This window comes from Emydura macquarii, unplaced genomic scaffold (genome assembly GCF_026122565.2).
Source record: "Emydura macquarii macquarii isolate MOO-44397 ecotype Brisbane River unplaced genomic scaffold, CSIRO-AGI_Emac_v2 contig_71, whole genome shotgun sequence".
Lineage (NCBI taxonomy): Eukaryota > Metazoa > Chordata > Testudines > Chelidae > Emydura > Emydura macquarii.
The window spans coordinates 8495293-8513353 of record NW_027130208.1 but is presented as its reverse complement, the minus strand read 5'-3'; the positions used below and the strand labels follow the sequence as shown (position 1 = coordinate 8513353).

The following is an 18061-nucleotide window of genomic DNA, read 5'->3' as shown; positions in this document are numbered from 1 at the left end:
AAAAAGATACATGTGTGTTGAAGCGGGAAACCAGGGGTGAAAACACATAACTCCTGAAGGTCCACCCAGGAGGAGAGCATCAAAATATTAAAACATTGGTGTGAACATACCCCTTTATATCTCCTTGCTACCCAACCAGTGGTTGCAGTTATTCCCAAGTTACTCTATTTAAAATATGTTTTTTAAACTTATGCAAGTCTAATCCTTGCATTGTGCTGATGTATAACAAGCAGCTAACATGCATTTCACGATTAGCCAAGGATGGTAGAAGACGCTCAGTCATGTTGGCACAGGAGACTTAAAAAGAGAAGGAAACAATATTTTTTTCACTATGAGAAAGAATGACATGTGATGGGAGAGTAGAGGAAGATATTGTCATAACAAAGGGAATGTGTTATTATTTATTGGCCACACTTAAGCACTGGGATCTTGGATTACAGTATCTAGTTACAAATACTGTTTGAAATTTTGTAAATATTGCAAAAAGGTAAGACAAATGGATAACTTGGAATTTATTCCACAATTAATAGTTTCAAAATTCAGCCCTGGAAATGAGTGGCATTTTCTTTCTTGCCGCATATTACACATCTTTTTTGGAAACACAGTCTTGTGAGCTTCTGGGCACCCTCAAATCCCACGAGCATTGGGTTTGAACCTGCTTCCTGTAATGTCAATGGGAGTTTTGCCAATGACTCTGATATGAGCATTATACAGCCCATTAATGAAGGCACTCAGCACCTCACAAGATCAGGCCAGAGAGAAACGATAGCTCTGAACCGGTGAGGCACTGACTATAAGCTTTTTGGGACAAGGACTGTCCCTGACTGAGGTCCCTACCCATTACTGCAATGCACTTAATGATGACAAGTAAATCTAACTTAATCCAGGCCTGCTCTCTTTGGCACCCTTGAGTACAATGGCCCACTAAACTCACAGGGAGTTTGAAAGAGCACAGGATTAGGGTATTTCTTTCCTAAAGGGGCACTTCTGGGCTAGTCTGCACATCCATTATTATTTTAACTTTCATTTAGGCAAAACATTCTGACACATTTATCTGATTTGTCGCTATTAATTTCCTGGCTCTCCGCACTCCCCGCCCCCCCCCCCTTTTATAGATGCACTGAATGATGAAGTGCAGCACTAACCTGTTTCAAAACACATCTTGATTTGTAAAGATGACATTTTCATACAACTCTCGTTGTGCTGGGATGTTGTCCCCCGCTCCTCCCCACGATACACACACACACACACACACACACACACTCCTCAGGTTTGACAGTGCATCGGGGGGCAGACCAAAAAAACCAACCCAGCAGTAAGTTGGCATCAAGACAAATCTAGCACCACACGTCAGGGAGGAAGAGAGCGCACTGCTCATCCTTTCAGTTTTGTCAGTGTAAGGGAATGCTGGACATCAACAGACAACAAAGGAGGCTGCAGGAAGAACTGCTGAACTGTTTCCAAACCCCACTACTTTTCCCTCTTCTGATTGGAATTTACAGGTAAAAAGATTAAAATGCTTTAGTTAAGTGGACTCAGTGAATAAAAAGCAGTTAGAAGAAGACTGGAAAGCCTAATCTTATTCTTAGCAAACAATGGAAGTAAACTACAGCGTACGGTCTAATATTTACTATATATAGGATACCCTCAAGTACTATAACTTTGCATACTTTGGGTTGGATGATCCTCATTAAAGTAAATAAATTGCTGAAAGTGGTAGTAAAGATTTTTTGGTTACACTTTGCTAAATTTCCCTTTATAAATACTTTATTGTTATTTATTTAATTATAGCTCATGTTGATAGCATACTTTATAACAATTTGGAACTGCATTAAATAGGCAGACTGGATATTTTTAGCCGTAGTGTCTGCTATGTGTTATAATGTGCTTGTATTACCACCATGTGAAGAATTTATTATTAATGCAGTTCATAATAGAATTTATAATAATGTTACTGAAGACTGCATTTACAATCAGCAATCATTTAATATTGATAAAGCATTTAGAAACACTATATTAGTTTATTGTGTGAGAGATTATACAGTATTGGATCAGAAAAAAAAAAATGTATTCACAGTTCATTACGTGATATCAGCAATCTAAGAAGAGAATACACTTTTTGTTTGGAACCTTGGTTTAAAGAGGAACTTTTGACATCCCAGAATTCTTTTCTCCCAAATAGATGTCAGACGACGAGACAGACAAGGTAAAAATCAGAGCAACTGAAAGCTTTGAAAATGACAAGCAAAATATTCCTTGGTTGAATGAAGGTAGGTTGCACTGTTATTTATTAAATGTCTATTTATAGTCAGCTATATTTATTTTGGTTTATTAAAACTTATTGCAGCAGAAAGACAAAAGAATATGGATGAAACTCCCATTAACTTCAATAGGGCCAGGATTTCACCCTATGAGTCCTCTTGCTGGAATTCTACAGTACATGCAAATGATTTTGTTTAGTATTCCAGATGGTCGAAGTTGTCAGAATTTAGAGCTACTTGGTGGTTTGATTTCTTTATATTAATGGTCTTGTAGTCATCGGGGAAGCTTTTTTATTTATTATTATTGTTATTATGGTTGTTCTTATTACTATTATAAATCTGCTACAGTCACAAAGGATTATGGACCAAACCCCAGGCCTCTTTCCAAGGTTTTCCTAAGTCAAACTGCGAGTGAAATTAATCAAAGTTTGTATGGGTTACCCAGAGTTGGGTAAAAATGAAGTAAGTACCTTGGAATTTGGCCCTATATTATCTATGTTAGGGGAAAGCAATATTATAATCTACTTCCCATATCCATCTCTTGGCACCGTTTTCTTTTCATGTATCTGGAAGATGACCAGATGATAAGAAAAGTGAAGAGAGGTACCACAGTAAGACATTGAGAAACTTTTCTTTCTGTAGGAAAGAAATTGCTAAGAATTGTTAAAAGCATTCACGTTTTATCAAGCATAATATTGGTTTAAAAGCATTTAAGAGGAAAAATACATATAGGATTATGTTATTTCCTTCATAATTGCACATATCTATAATCATAAAGATGGAACGTTCTTAAATATTTTACAGTCTAAAAATTGATCTTCCAGGTTAATGCATAAAAAATTACAAGACATGAACAAACACAAAGAGTATCTTTGACTCAGTGAAGTCATGGTATGATATTTCACAATACTTTGCCTCACATATTATATATAGCGTATATATGATAACTGTATGCACCAAGAGAGTAGAAATTCTGAAGGCAAAACGTTACAAGATTTATGAAATTCATTTATCACATATCCCATGTTCAAGTGTGTGTTATAGCTTGTATTATATAAAATTGCTCTTTAATTCTAACAATTTTTATGAGGGGTAAAAAGAAGTGATCTGATATTTTGAAATATTAGATGCATAGATTTGCAAGAGAGAAGAGCTCATTTATATTAATGATTATATTATAATCTATAAAATGCATTTTATTATATTTATTTTATTCCCACTGCATGTTAACTGAGAGGTAAGGTCTATCCATTGGGAGTACTTGACTGCAATAAAAGAGAACAAGGTCTGAGTTTTGTCTTGTCTCTCATTCCCTGTGTTGACAGGATTATTGTAGAGATGGCACTTCTAAAGAATGAAAATCATAGCACCGGACACAACTGATTAGGCAACATAGATGCTGTTTTTGGTTGTACAGTGACAATGTAATCCCTTCGGCACACAAATCCAACGTCAGGGGGAACTCTGTGCATGCAAGATTTGCAGGATGAGAGTCACATAGGGCAATAGTTCTGATAGAGGCAAAAAAAGGTTTCTGATGCAACTAGACAATATTGCATTAGTCCTTGTAACATCAAAACCATAACTGAACGAGACCAAATCTACTCAGTATAACACACAGTTTGACATGATACAAAAGGTGCATCATTATCTCCATTTTATTTGTGAGGAAATTAAGGCACAGGGAAGTTAAGGGACTAGTTTAACATCATACAAAGAGTCCGGACGGTGGGAGTGGGGATCTTAGCTGTCCTGAACCTAGTCATATCCATTTATTGGCACTGTCTCAAACAGCAGACAGCTTTATTGTAGCTCTTAGATCTGCCGGTCATCAACTTCATTATAGTTTGATGTCTTTCATCAACAACATTTATCAGGCTAACATGATATGCTTTTTGAAGCTATTAGAAATTAGGCTGATGAACGTGTTGAAGGAATATACTTAGACTTCCTTTTAAAGCATTTGACTTGGTTGGTACCACACAACAATTTGATTAAAAAACTACAATGATATAAAATTAACATGGCACACGGTAAATGGATTAAAAACTAGCTAACTAAAAGATCTCCAATTGCAAATGGGGAATCATCAAGAAGTGAGTATGTTTCTAGTCAGGTCCCACATAGAATGGTTCTTGGCCCTAGGCTATTTAACATTTGTATCAATGACCTGGAAGAAAACAAAGTCATCATTGATAAAGTTTTCAGATGACACAAAAATTGGGGGAGTGGTAAATAACGAAGAGGAGAGGTCAAAAAGATACAGCACCATCTGGATCGCTTGGTAAGCTGAATACAAGCAAACAATATGCATTTAATATGGCAAAATGTAAATGTATCCATCTAGGAACAAAGAATATAGGTCATATTTACAAAATGAGGGATTCTATCCTGGGAAGACTTACTCTGAAAAAGGTTTGGGTATCATGATGGATAGTCAGCTGAGTATGAGCTCCCATTGCAACGCTGTGGCCAAAAGGGCTAATGTGATGTTTGGATGCATAAACAGGGAAATCTCAAATTGCAGTAGAGAGGTTATTTTACTTCTGTATTTGGAACTGTTATGACCACTGTTGGAATACTGTATTCCATTCTGTGGTCCACAATTCAAGAAGGATATTGATAAATTAGAGAGGGTTCGGAGAAGAGCCATGAGAATGATTAAAGGATTAGAAAACATGCCTTATAATGATAGACTCAAGGAGCTCTATCTTCTTATCTTAACAAAGGTTAAAAGGTAATTGATTACAGTCTATAAGTACCTATATGGGAAATAAATAATTGATAATGGACTCTTTAAGCTAGCAGAGAAAATTATAACAAGATCCAATGGCTGGAAGTTGAAGCTAGACAAATTTAGACTGGAAATAATACCTACATTTTTAACAGTGAGGGTAATTAACCATTGGACCAATTTACCAAGGGTCGTGGTAGATTCTGCATTACTGGCAACTTTAAAATCAAGATTGGATCTTTTTCTAAAAGATATACTCTAGGAATTATTTTGGGGAAGTTCTGTGTTATATAGCTCAACTGGATGATTACCATGGTCCCTTCTGGCCTTGGAATCTATTCATCTGGTTCAATATGTAGCTTCTTCATTCTCTTGAGGAGTGTGTCTCAGGGATTCCTGACTGATGAAATGATAGGAAGATCCGGGGTCCTATGTTTCTGTGGCACTAATAACATTTTTCTCGTGTTATCTTAGGAATCAGTCTCTTCTAGAGGCTAAGCGCCAAATTCTTCCCACTGATGACAATTTATTCTGGAGTGTAACTGAGAGAATTGGGCCCTGAAATTTTTTCACAGTGGCTGAGTTAATAAATGGCTGTGATGTTTCATGGAAGAGAAGGACATTTTCCTTTAAAAGTGCATATGAAATTTTATTTTTTCTGTTATTTCCATTAATTTTATATGTTTTATTAAAGGTTTTTACATATTTTGTTGTGCATTCCATCATTTTAAATATTTGTGTATTGCTTCAGATTTTCAAACTAGGGGTAAACCAAACACTCTGCAGCAGTAGCTCGACTTTTGTGTTTAAACAGTTTAAAAATAACATAGCTTTCAGCCATCCCAATGAACGGTGAGTTTTCTTCAGGCAGAGTAAAAAGCTGTATGTTCTTTTAGCATTCAGTTTTAAAGACAAGTTATTTTTATTCATGGTTTTGTATTGATTATTTTTTCCTTCTAAAAAAACAATCACGAACCACATAGTAGCAGAAATATGCACAAGAAATATGGTATAGAATTTGGTTTTATATAGTATCTGTCATACTTTAGGGTTCCCAAAGTGCTTTATAAAGTAATAACTTATGTAGTGTAGTGCAGTGGCTCTGTATGCAAATGAGATACCCATTATGTGCTCATCGGCCTTGAATATTAGAACCTATTTAATTGACAGAGGAAAGGTTGACCTGAATATCAGTTTTATTTAATCTCTACCCTTTTGGAAGGGATATTTAACTTCCACCTTGTCAGCCACTAGCTGAAAAGACCTTGGTGTTAAATTACCTCCGAAGAATGGCACTTCTAACAGGAATTTTTAAACTATGCTTTATAACGTCAGCATTGGGTAAGAGTCAAAGCCCTATACTGAGCGTGAAACTTCGGGCCACAAAAACTAGACAGCCACCAAATGGACTGTAATGGCATTATAAAAATGTATTATGTTCATTTGACAAACACAGTCAGTAGACCAACAGAGCTTTGTTCACCAGTGATAACTTTGACTGTATCAATATATTTTAACCCTTTCCCTCATGATTTGTTGGTTGCTCATCTTGTAAGCCTCCCTTCAATGCACGGACTGTCTCTTCTGATGTCTGTTCAGCATCTAGCATGTTGTGGGCACTATCATAATTCAAATAAATAAAATAATTATAGAGAATTAAACTAGCAAATGAGTGGCTCTGTCTTGCTAGCCTGTTAAAGGATCCTAACACATTTATATACCTCTTGGGAGGCTCACCACTTTTTCAGTCAAACTTGTAGACCTGGAACTGGATTGCAGTATGAGAGACTCCACAGGGTTAGAGCTATGATAACGAAAAATATCAGTGACAAGCCTACACTGAGATACCATGAAGTGAAGTATTTGGAACTGATATTTTTTTGCTATCTTATATTATTCCAGGTGGTCATAATTTGGTACAGTCTCATAATGGGCATGGAAATTCTTGACATTATAGGCTGTGGGGTAGCTCCTTGTGTTTGACCAAGCTCCGGGACCTGAGTGGAGTGTTGGGAAAAGGTGGTTCTAAGCCATCTTTTAGCTTCCCAGAGCTGGATGACACCAATTTGGCCCTCCAGAATATCTTAGAACAGCCTAAGGGCTACTGTAAGTTAAGTCAGCCGTAATGGCCTCATTCCACCAGCGAGGTATCACTCCAGCCACAGCTCTTCTGGCCAGCAGCCCATCCCCCGTATATCCCCTTCACGGCAGAGCTGGAAGTGGATGTTCTACAGTTTGTTTGGTACGTAGGCTTTAAGCCACGATTACCGTCTCTCCTGTTAGGGTTGTTTGTGTTCCCAATGCAGGGCCAAACAGCTGGCATGGGATGCCAAGGATCTGGCCCCAGATAGTCCCACAAGTGAGCTGTTCTGATTGCTTTCCCCATCTCCTTAGGCTGACAATGGGTCTCAGAACAGGCATAATTGGAATGACTCCCTCCTCTTCTGTTCTTGCCTCCCTCATTCCAACGTGATTGGGACCAGGGATGTAAAAGGTTTACCATTTAAACGGTCATCGTCTGTTTAAAACACATTTAAACAGCTGATGACTGTTTAAACTGGGGGAGGGGGGCTGGCTCCCTGCTAGCGAGAGCAGCTGGGCAGGTCTTGCTGGTGGGGAAGCGCAGAGCCCAGCATGGGCTCCCCGCAAGCAAGGGAGGTGTGGAACCCGGTGGCGGGGGAGGGGCAAGCCGCAGCTGGGCAGCTCTTGCTCGTGGGAATACACAGAGCCCAGTGCAGGGGGGGCGGGGGGAGGTGAGCTGCAACTGGGCTCAGCTCAGCTCCCCACGAGTGAAAGCTGCCCAGCTACCATTGTAGCAGGCAGCTCTCCCTTGGCAGTGAAGAGCCGAGTCCAGTACGGCTTGCCCTTCCCCCAGCGTTTAACTGTTCTATTATTAGAATGTTTAAACGGATTCTTAATTAAACCAGGTTTTACGTCCCTAATTGGGACTGCAGAGATTGGTCAATGCACCCAGAAACAAATCGGATTCCCTGCAGACAGTGTCCTATTGAAGGTAATGGGTCCATCTGTGTGGATCTGATGGCAGGATCAGGGCCTTATGTGTATAAAATATTGGTAATTGCAAAACTTTTCAAAATTCAAGGATTTTTGCATTTCACTCTATACTCAAAAATGGGCCCATTTGCGAGGAAAATTTTGCTAAAGTACACAGTTTTATGAAGCAAACACTGGCTCATTTTCTATTTAAACAGGCCTGATAATAAGGAGAAATGGACCTATTTCCTATGCACAAACATATTTCACTCTGAAAACATGTGTTTGTACTATTGTAAAACTGGAGGCCTGTGAAATTGCACAAGATGAAATAGTGAAAACATTTAAGTAAAATCTCAACTTCAGTGACCATTACTGTGTAGGATCTTTTTCCTACTTCTCTCTAAAAAAATACAATGGGCTAAGTTTTCTGCTAGCATAAATGGATACATCTCCCCTAATTTAAGTGGAGTTTTGCCCAGTTACATCAACACAGAGTTTGGATCAATATCGCCATCATTTCATCTGTTTTATTAGTGTACTAAATATGAAGGCAGATATGAAGACTGATACATTAATGAGTAAAAAGACACTGATGTAACTTGCAGGCAGTGTTAAAGAAATGTCCTTTGAGCAGTCTTAACCCATGGTTCCCACCGGTTTCACACACGAGCCAGAGGTGCAACCACCAGAACATCACACCCCAGGTAAGAAACAACACAGAGGGCTATTGAACACTCATTAGGTGTTTAAAATGGATCAATACAATATTAGAGCAGCACAGAGATGCTTCTGTAAATGAGATGCATGGGGAAGATGCTCACTTACATCAGTGAAGTGGTCTAGTGTTACGATAGTATTGATCAGAGCCTCAGCTAGGATAAAGGGAAGTCAACAGACCTCTTCCAGTTGACATCAGCTGAAGACGTGGTTCAAAGTTCCAACTGGAAAGAGGTCCTCAGAGTTCTTTACAAACACTAAACTTAGTCTCACAACTTGAGTTAATTGTATCCCTATGGGGAAACTAAGGCAGCGAGAGGTTGTGAGACTTGTCTAAAGTAGTAAAGAGTGAAACTGACCTTTGTGTCAGGGCCAGCACAGGTCTATGCATCACTTATGTGCCTGTTGTAAGGGCTATAGTGGGACACATGGGACATAAGAGGTGTGTAGGCCTCCTGCTGGCCTGGGGGTCGGTTTCATGCAAAGTGATTAGAGCAAGGACCATATCCCAGGAACACTAGAACAACGTTCTTTGTGTAAAATTCACATTTTGTTTCGTGAAATTTTCACACAAAGCTCTACGGTTTCAATCTGCTCTGGGCATCCCCCTCCAAATATAAATTGTGTGAAAAGTTAACAAACTGGCTTCCACGCGCCTCCACCAAAAGTGTGAAAAAAAATTCCAGTCTCCAGACTTTCCCCCAAAATAGCCCCTTTCCACTCTACAATTCTTATATACTAGTAACGTTTTGGCAAAAATTAGTTCCCCCGCTTGCAAACAGTGTGTACACCTTCAATCCACTGCTCTATCCAATAGATCTTCACCCTAGAGTGAAATTTAGCCCTGTGCAGTGGGTCAGAACAGTGTCAGCACCAGTGTAAGTGGGGTTTACATGGTAGATAAAGACTTTTGCACAGGAGTACATTTAACCCCCCTAATGAATGCAGTTCATATTAAAAGTGAATCTTGCTCATATTATGGACCTGACTGGAGTGATGATATTGACACCAAGTAGTACCTCACTCCACAAGTAGTCCCATGGGGTGCGGTTCTGTGTGGCATCTCTTAATATCATAGCACAGATTTATCAGCCTGGAGCAGGGCTAGGATGGTTTCTGGGCTGCTCCTGGAGGTGTAAGCAATCCTCACCATAACTTAGAGGGCCTAAAGCGTAAGTCTACACTGCGAACTGAGTCCACTGACTTCTGATTCTTTAAAAGAGTCCAAACCTATTTAATTCACCTCCTGATGGGAGGATAAATTACACGGCAAATTAAGTGTGATTGTGGTGTGGGTAGGCAAACCCATAGTAGCTATAATCTAGCTAACAGTGGTAACTATATTAATCAAGAGGTAGTGACATGAACTTCACTGCAGATAGCAATCTAAGTGCACCCCCAGTGGGTTTATACTGGATCACTACGTCTCCTCTACTGTTGTTACCTGTGCTAGCTAGATTAAAGCTAGCACCAGTATGCCTACCCACACTACAATCACACCTTAGTTTGAAGTGTAGACATAACCTAAATTCAGGAGCTTAATTAAACAGAATAGGACTCAAAGATTCAGAAATCAGTGGACACAATTCTGCTCAAACACCCATAAACTGGCTTCCCAAATTAAGCTGAAGGCAGGGATTTAGTCTAGAAGGCCTTTCACTTCTCAGTTTTCAGTTTGAATTATAGTAATGTATTTGGTGAGTTTTAGAAAAGACTGCTGGTGAAGTAGGATCTTTCAGGCCTATTCATACGGTAACAAATAAAATACCAAAATGCTTACCCAATGAATGCTGTACTCTGAGCTGATTCTTTCCAACTAAGAAAGACAAGAAAATGAATACATGTAAATACTGATGATACTGATCCCAGAGGGTTGGAATTCCTGGAAGATGCCATGTCAGCTTCAGAACTATGACCAAATGAATTAATTAAGACAACCCTTCCTTCAAGTTGTAAAACAGTAGATTTAAAGACTCAACTCCAATGAAATTGGAGTATATGAAATGTAGAATGATTCCAGCTTGCTGCTACTGATGGCAGTTTTATAAACTGTGCAGTCCCTGATCTCTGCACTGTGAGATTCCTTGGAAATGAAAAAAAAAAAAAAAAAAGTGTGACCAAAGTCATAGAGTAGGATCTGAACAAGAAGGCAGACTTTTCTCCAGCAATAGGAAGATATTTAAAAGTACACTTCCACTCAGAAAGTTAACTGTAAAATGGTCCCGTATCTGTTAAGTCTCATTGGCTTTCAATTCAAGTTCAGTTGCCAGGGAAAGCTAGTTTTTTGAGCAAGCATTTTGGTAAACAAGCTGAGATCTGAAAATAGGCTATGTTCTTTCTGTCTCATGCATCAATAAAGATTCTGCAGGCCAAATGCTGCTCTCAGCTGTGCCTGTGCAACTTTATTGTCTTTAAAGTTTGCCCTTGGTTGCTCAAGTATATCCAGGGGCAGAATTATGCGCTATAGCTACAATTTAGTTGACAATTTTCTTGGTGATGTGAAAGCCAGAATAGACTCCAACCTACATTTCCTTAGTCATCTTGGGTGTCAACAATTAAAAACTGCAGAATTTGGCTCAGAGATATTCAAAGTGCGCTTACAAGCCGCTGGACCAAGGTTTAACTGAAGCAGACACAAATTTCACTGAAGCAGTGGAGTTGTTCTTGCTTACAGCAGATCTAAATTTGCCCCAGTACGTTTAAAGTAGCCATTGATAACCATCTATAATTCTGTACGTTGCAGACAGAGAGACAGCCAGGCATTCAGCAGGCAGCAAGAGCCAAACATTCCATGCACAGATTGTCTCAATAGAAGCATTTTTACCATTTCACCTTGTTTAAGGATCTATTAGATGTGAAAGAGGTGTGTTGAACTCCAGTGGAAGCTAGAAAGATATACATATGTGAATAGGCACAATAATGATGTTGTGTTATAAAAAACATTCACTACCAATAAATGCGGTGCATATTTCAGAAGACTCATAATAGAATTGTTAAAGACCTTGAACATAAATCCTCTCTCTAACAAGAATTTGTTGGTGTTTGACTCTGGTACATCTATCATTTCCAGTAAGCTGTTTGCTCTTCTTCTAAAGTAAAGAGAAGCATAGTTACTTTCCTTAGCCAATGGAAACATTTTTGAAGGCTCAAAAAACAAATAATAATTGACACCAGTTGTACTCTGGGGGTAACTGTACTGACTTCAGTGGGTAGCTTTTGAAGGCTTAATGAAGACATATATATTAAGTGTGTATCTGAAGGCTTACTACTGTGAAAAAGCAGTCACTGCACTCCTGTTAGTCAGAGTTGTCACCGTCTCGCTGAGGTTTTCCTGGAATTCATTTTGAAATCTTTTTTCTTACTTAAGTTATCACCCATCAGAAACAATCTGCTGTATAGGCCAGATTCTCAGCCGCACCCAGCATGAAGGAGAGTTTTAAATAAGTTGGCGGCAACTCTGTTTGATTCTCATGCCAGCAATATGCCAATTACAGCATAGGTTAGAGCAAACTGGGACCTACTCTAAACTCCTCTACCCAATGATGGTCCCCATTTCATGAATTTAGAGACATCAGTCCTTCTGCAAACAAACAGGTTTCAGATGGATACATTCCAAAGTAACCTATGCAATGTTTCAAATGGAAGTACACTTTCATCCATTGGCGGGAAGTAATTTCAGTGCTACACCTGTACATTTTTACCATTTGGGATTTTTTTCCATAGTTCAAAAGTTTCTTTTTGCACAGCTACGATTTTCGGAGACCTGTTTTCAGCTTCTCCAGGGTGAGAACTGATATGCAGAATTGGGCAGTGCCAGTCACTCTGAGGAGTGCCCCACCCTGACAATTACAGAAACAAGACGTGATTGAATTCCCAAAACTGAAAACAAATTGGAGCAGAGGCACTGATCAGCTTTTATGGAGGTTCAAAAGTCTCCCATTTTTCTTTTAATAAAGTGAGGGCTTATTCACAACAGGTGGAATTCATCCCTGCACAAAGGATCAACATAAGACCTATGCATGAATTAAAAACTAATTAAGTGGTGGGTGAGCTTTGGCTGGCCCTCTACACAAGGTGATTTTCATCCTATTTAAGGCAGCCTCTTCAGGTTTCCTTGATTTAGAGAGGGCTCACCTCTGGTTTCTGGGTTTAATCCCACTGAAGACATTCAAACAACGCACAAAATTAGCTAAATGAAAATGCAGACAGATTGTTTATTATTGTTTTAATGAACCCAGGGCTGCTGTATCTAAGAAAGTAATGTTTTATATTCCTTATCCACACATTCTTTAATATACACACTCCAGAAACCTCTGTGTGAACATGTTGACAAGCCCCAGAGATAGAAAAATAGATGAACGCTTTTCTGTTGAGCTCCTCCAGCCAAATAAAAAGGTTTCAGTGCTGATGATGCATCTTTGAACTGATTACTAACACAAATCTTTGCTGAAATATGCCCATAAGCAATTTGAAAGGAAAGGAAATATTGTTCCATCATTTACAGAAGATGCAGGTGCCAAGTCCTCCAAACTTTTTAGAGATTAAATAGATGTGATGTGAACACAATTTAGCAGTATCACTGCATCTATAATGAAAAGGTAAATATGTACTCTGCTTCAATATGATCATGTAAGTAGGGTCTAGAGAGTAAAATAATACAGGGCATATTAATCTCTTCCCATTGAAGCAAACCAATCAGGAATAAAATTTAAGGCGAGAAAGGGCCTATCTATTTGGTAATTTATAGAAGGCAATTTTCTAAATAAAAAATAATGGCTCAAACAACACACAGAAATGTAGTTACAGAGGAAAATCAAAAACAAAATAGCTTTATGCAGATGGAAAACAGACAATGTGTGTGGGCAAAAAAGAGATCACATAACCTACAGGAACCCGCAGACATTTGGATGCCAAAACCAAAGTTTGAATCTGCAAATCTCCTTCCTGTCCCCGCAGCATATGCAAAAGAAGTAAATTATATTACACACAATCACTGCTTTAGCTGCATGCATATTTCTCAATTAATTGCTATTCAGTCTTTAAAACCAACAAGTGGGTTTTAAAAAAATGAATTTTCAGTGCAACGTGGGGAAGATTTTGGACCTGCATGCTTTCGTTTAATTTAAAACAGATTATCCCTTTGGTCCAAACCAGAATAATTTGACTTCCAACCTTTGATTATTCAGATACAGAACCCCACCTCCTTATTTTGCAAACTAAAAAAATGCTCAATGAGGCTTTCCAAGCCAAATGCAAAATCACGCTGGTATTTCCCATCTCTGTTTTTTCTAGTGTTATTCCAGTGGGTGAACTTTACCTGTGTGTGCTGAAAGCCAGCAAAATGGCAATGCATCAATTAACTTCCACTTAAGCCTCATGAAGGCCCCATGCATGGAAGTGAATTTCAGTAGCATAGGGCTTAAATACAAAACTGATAGGTGTTACATATAAACCTAAGACACATTCTCATGTTATTCCAATTATGCAAAGGCAAGCCTGCTTCATCTTACATACACTTATTAGCTGCTTTTCCTGAGACCACCTTTAGCCTTCCACATTGTAAGATTACACTCATTGTGCATACCCACTGAATGCCAACTTGTACAATTTACACTATTTTATTATTAACAGGCCAATCAACCTTGAATGGTCCCAAAGAATAATGCTTATATTTTGAGAATTCTTCTATAACACCATAATTAAAAGAATTGTATCTGATTTTAGGAGTGGTGTATTGCTAACCAATATCATAGTATCTGAGCATCTTCAGTGTTAAACAAATTAGCAATAGTGAAGTCCTTAGTGGACTTCAGGGAGTCTGTTGCTTTCTATTTCAGGTTATAGAAAGATCTGCTTGGGGTAGGGATGTTTTCTAAGTGGCTCCTGTGAGTTGGTGGTGATTGAAATGTCAATCTCTTTATGGTGATAAAGATTTATCAGATAGGAATGTTTTGCATGTAGCATTTCCTAAAGAAGTTCAGACTCTGGATTTGTCTAAAGCGGCTCTTTGCATGCAGCTTTTTGCGGCTCTTTGAGACTCTAAGTGAAATTGATGCATCAGCGTGAATTTTGGGGGGAGGGTAAGAGAGGTGTGGCTCTTTGTGATATCTACATCTATTTTTTGACTCTTCATCTCTGACTGGTTGGCCACCCCTGAAGCTGGATCCCTTCAAATGAGAATGCTTTGTCCCTGGCTCACATGCACTTTGCCCTGAGCAATGTGAGCTGCGGTCACCCAGAGGAGACTTTATGCACAAAAAAGATATAACGTAAGCATCAGTTCAAGCTTCACATTGCTCCAGCCCTGGACCCACCAGTAGTCATGAAAGGATAGTACAATCTCCATGCCTTAAAATGTTTTCATGTAAAATAAATAAAATCTAAAACTAAGCAGCGGTTTTACAGTATGACACAGCAGTATTACTTGCATTAGGCCAATTTACCACTTACGATAGCAGTAATAGCACTAAAAGCCAATAAAAACGGTCTGTTCGTTCAGAGATTGGCTTTTATGGCTTATTCTAAATATTATCAAGTGAATCAAAAGCTGTCATTATAGTGTCTAAAAAGCCTTCGTCGCTTGTAAGCAAACAGTGTGACTTTGACAAATAATCATTAATATCCCTGTGTGAGGCCAGGGCAAAAAAAGAAAGAAAAAGGAAAAGCCAGTATTTCACCATACATAACTCATTAAGGTAATTTCAGTTAGATTTTAAATAAGACAGTTTTATACATAAAATGCCATTATTTGCCCAGGTTTTTAACTGTTTATAGTTTTCAGGCAACCAAAAACACTTAGCTAGTGCACGAATGAGACGTTTACCTAGATGTAGCAATATATCTTCAGCAGCTCTGGAAAATGCTTACAGCTCGACTGTGCTTTTAGGCCCAACCCTGAGCAAGGGGTAGCACACAACCGCAGGAGGCATTTTGCCTCACAAGCACTACACTGAGGTACAACTCTTCCCCCTGGTCGCTTCTTGCTCCCGGAGGAAAAGTGTGTTACTGCAACTCTTGAAAGAGTGTGGTTTATTTTCCTCCCTCACACCTGGCCAGTTGAGCTGCCCTGCAAGAAGAGAGAGAAGAGTCAAGTATTTGATAACTACCAAGCACTCTCCATCTGCTTTCTGCCAAGCTGCTTGTAGAAAGGAATATCCTGAGAGCAGGGCTGAGCAAGGGGAGGGGAGATTTACTCTCCGACACTGCCCTATGCAGCTGAATTAGACAAGCTGTTACATATTCGATTGAAATTCCACCATGCCCGGCCTCAGCCATCTACATTTGTCATTCTAGCCTTTGAAGCCCTGACCACACTGCGGCTTAGAGTGCAGTACTCATCTTGAAAACACACATCACAAACAAGTCTAAGTTCTGTGCTTGCAAATAACTGTAGTTAGCACAACTGCAGTGACTCTACCACAGCTTCTCTAACCACTTTCAACAAGGGAAACGGGCCATACTACTGTACTTCTACAGACCACCGCAAAGTGGGACCATCGCATAGTTTCTTAACCCGGTTGTATCACTGTGTAACCAGGTGAGGTGGGCACCTATTAAACCCAACGAAATGTGGAGATTTTACTCAAATGACAGCTTGCCTAGTGGATTTATGTGCATCGTCTTGTTTTCACAGATGGCAGCAAACGTCCTGCCTCCCACATGTAAAATGGATGAGCTTTAAGGACACAGGAATTGCTGTGCTCCTGCTGACTCTTTGTCCTAAAGAATTGTGCTGGGACTGCTGCTCGCCCTGAGCTGGGGAGCAGGGGGATGGCTCCTGACATCAGCTAGGGGACGCTCTGCCTGGGCTACTAGCCCTAGCAGGATACTTAGGCCTGACTGCTCCTTACCCCTCACTTAAGGGCTCTAGCTTTTCTGCTGCTGCTCCTAGTGACACCTGGCAGGGCCCTAGGGTCAGGGAGAAATGGTTGCACCATGTCACTGTAGCCATAGCTCCACTCTATGGTTAAAGCCTTCGGCTGGGAGGACATAGAGTCTAAAGTTCTTGAGGACTCTAATCACAGAGACCCTGCCTAGAGGCACAGCCTAGAGTGTCTCCTGAGCTGTAGCGTTTGGAGGGAAAGATGTCGTTTTCTTCCCAGTATCCCTTTTTGTGGATTTGTGCCTCCTGCGTTCAAACAACTCCAAGAAACCCAAAGTGGAACTCAGCTGACACCATGTTTCACCTCATTTTATTTCGGGGTCAGAGAGGGAGGGAACAGGTTCAGGAAGTGGGACAGACTCCTCATAGGGAGATGGAGCGGAGGGGAGGAGCTAAAAGAGAGGTCACTGATTCATAAATAACAATTAGGTGTCTGATCCTTTTTAGTGCTTTCTGAGTTCATGCAAATATCTCAGAGTGCCTCGTAGCCATTTTTTCACATTATAAACTGTGCCCACAGCCTGAACACCTGCTGGTCTATGCCCAGGAACAAGCTGGCCAGCAGAGGTGCAGTAATGCAGGACTGAGGAGTATCGGCTGCCTATTGAAGAGGGTAATACCAATGGCGCCTATCTGTCACTTTCAACAGCACTCTCCAATAGCGATTCATCGCCCCTTCCCCACTCTCAAAAATTCCTACCAAGTTACGATGTAAGAGAAGAGTCCAATCCCTAGAACCACCACTGCTGCATTGCAGGCACGCAAAGTCCAAAGGGCAGTGGAAAGCCAGAATTTTTGTTTCTGTGGCAGGAAAGACAGTCAGCACAAGAGATTCAGCTATCTGTTGTACAAGACAAGGCAGTGGGCCATGGTGACCAGATGCAGATGTGTTGAGAGAGGCACTGCAGAAGAACCACATGAATACGGAGTATGATTTTAAGCAGAGTTTTATGACTGAGGCCCCGATTCAGCAAGATACTTAATTCAGTGGGATTTGTGTGTTTAAAATTAGGCACAGGCTCAAGTATTTTGCTGAATCTGGGCCTAACAGAATAGGAAGATGTGGCATTAGTCCGGCCAGTAGGCTGTGATAGAGGCCATGGCCCAGCTGTAATGTTACTTGGGGTGACCAGATGTCCCAATTTTATAGGACAATCCTGATAATCGGGGCTTTGTCTTATATAGGCGCCTATTGTCCCTTAGCCTCTGTCCCAATTTTTCACACTTGCAATCTGGTCACCCTACCCCCCCTCTGATTTTCTAATGGGGATAGGTACGAATCTATGTCCTCCCCCACTCCACTTAGTAGATCACCTGCATAAATCCATTGTGGCTTTGCCCAGCAGCCCAGGACTTGGCCCTAATGTAATACATTTTTTCCATTTTTCCTCTTTAATGAGACACATTGATATTTTTGCCTACGTGTATTTTGCTTAGTTAATGGGAACTTTTTCAAATACTGTGTGATAA

At 39.9% G+C, this 18061-nt stretch overlaps 1 protein-coding gene across 1 annotated transcript in view; it reads left to right on the top strand.

Annotated features, from left to right (window-relative positions):
- Positions 1 to 2182: 2182 nt before the first annotated feature.
- Positions 2183 to 18061, top strand: part of MDFIC2 (MyoD family inhibitor domain containing 2) — a 52308-nt gene continuing 36429 nt past the window's right edge. The window contains exon 1 of the mRNA XM_067540203.1: positions 2183 to 2270. Within this exon, the coding sequence (XP_067396304.1) occupies positions 2183 to 2270 (88 nt within the window). The remainder of the gene's footprint in view (positions 2271 to 18061) is intronic.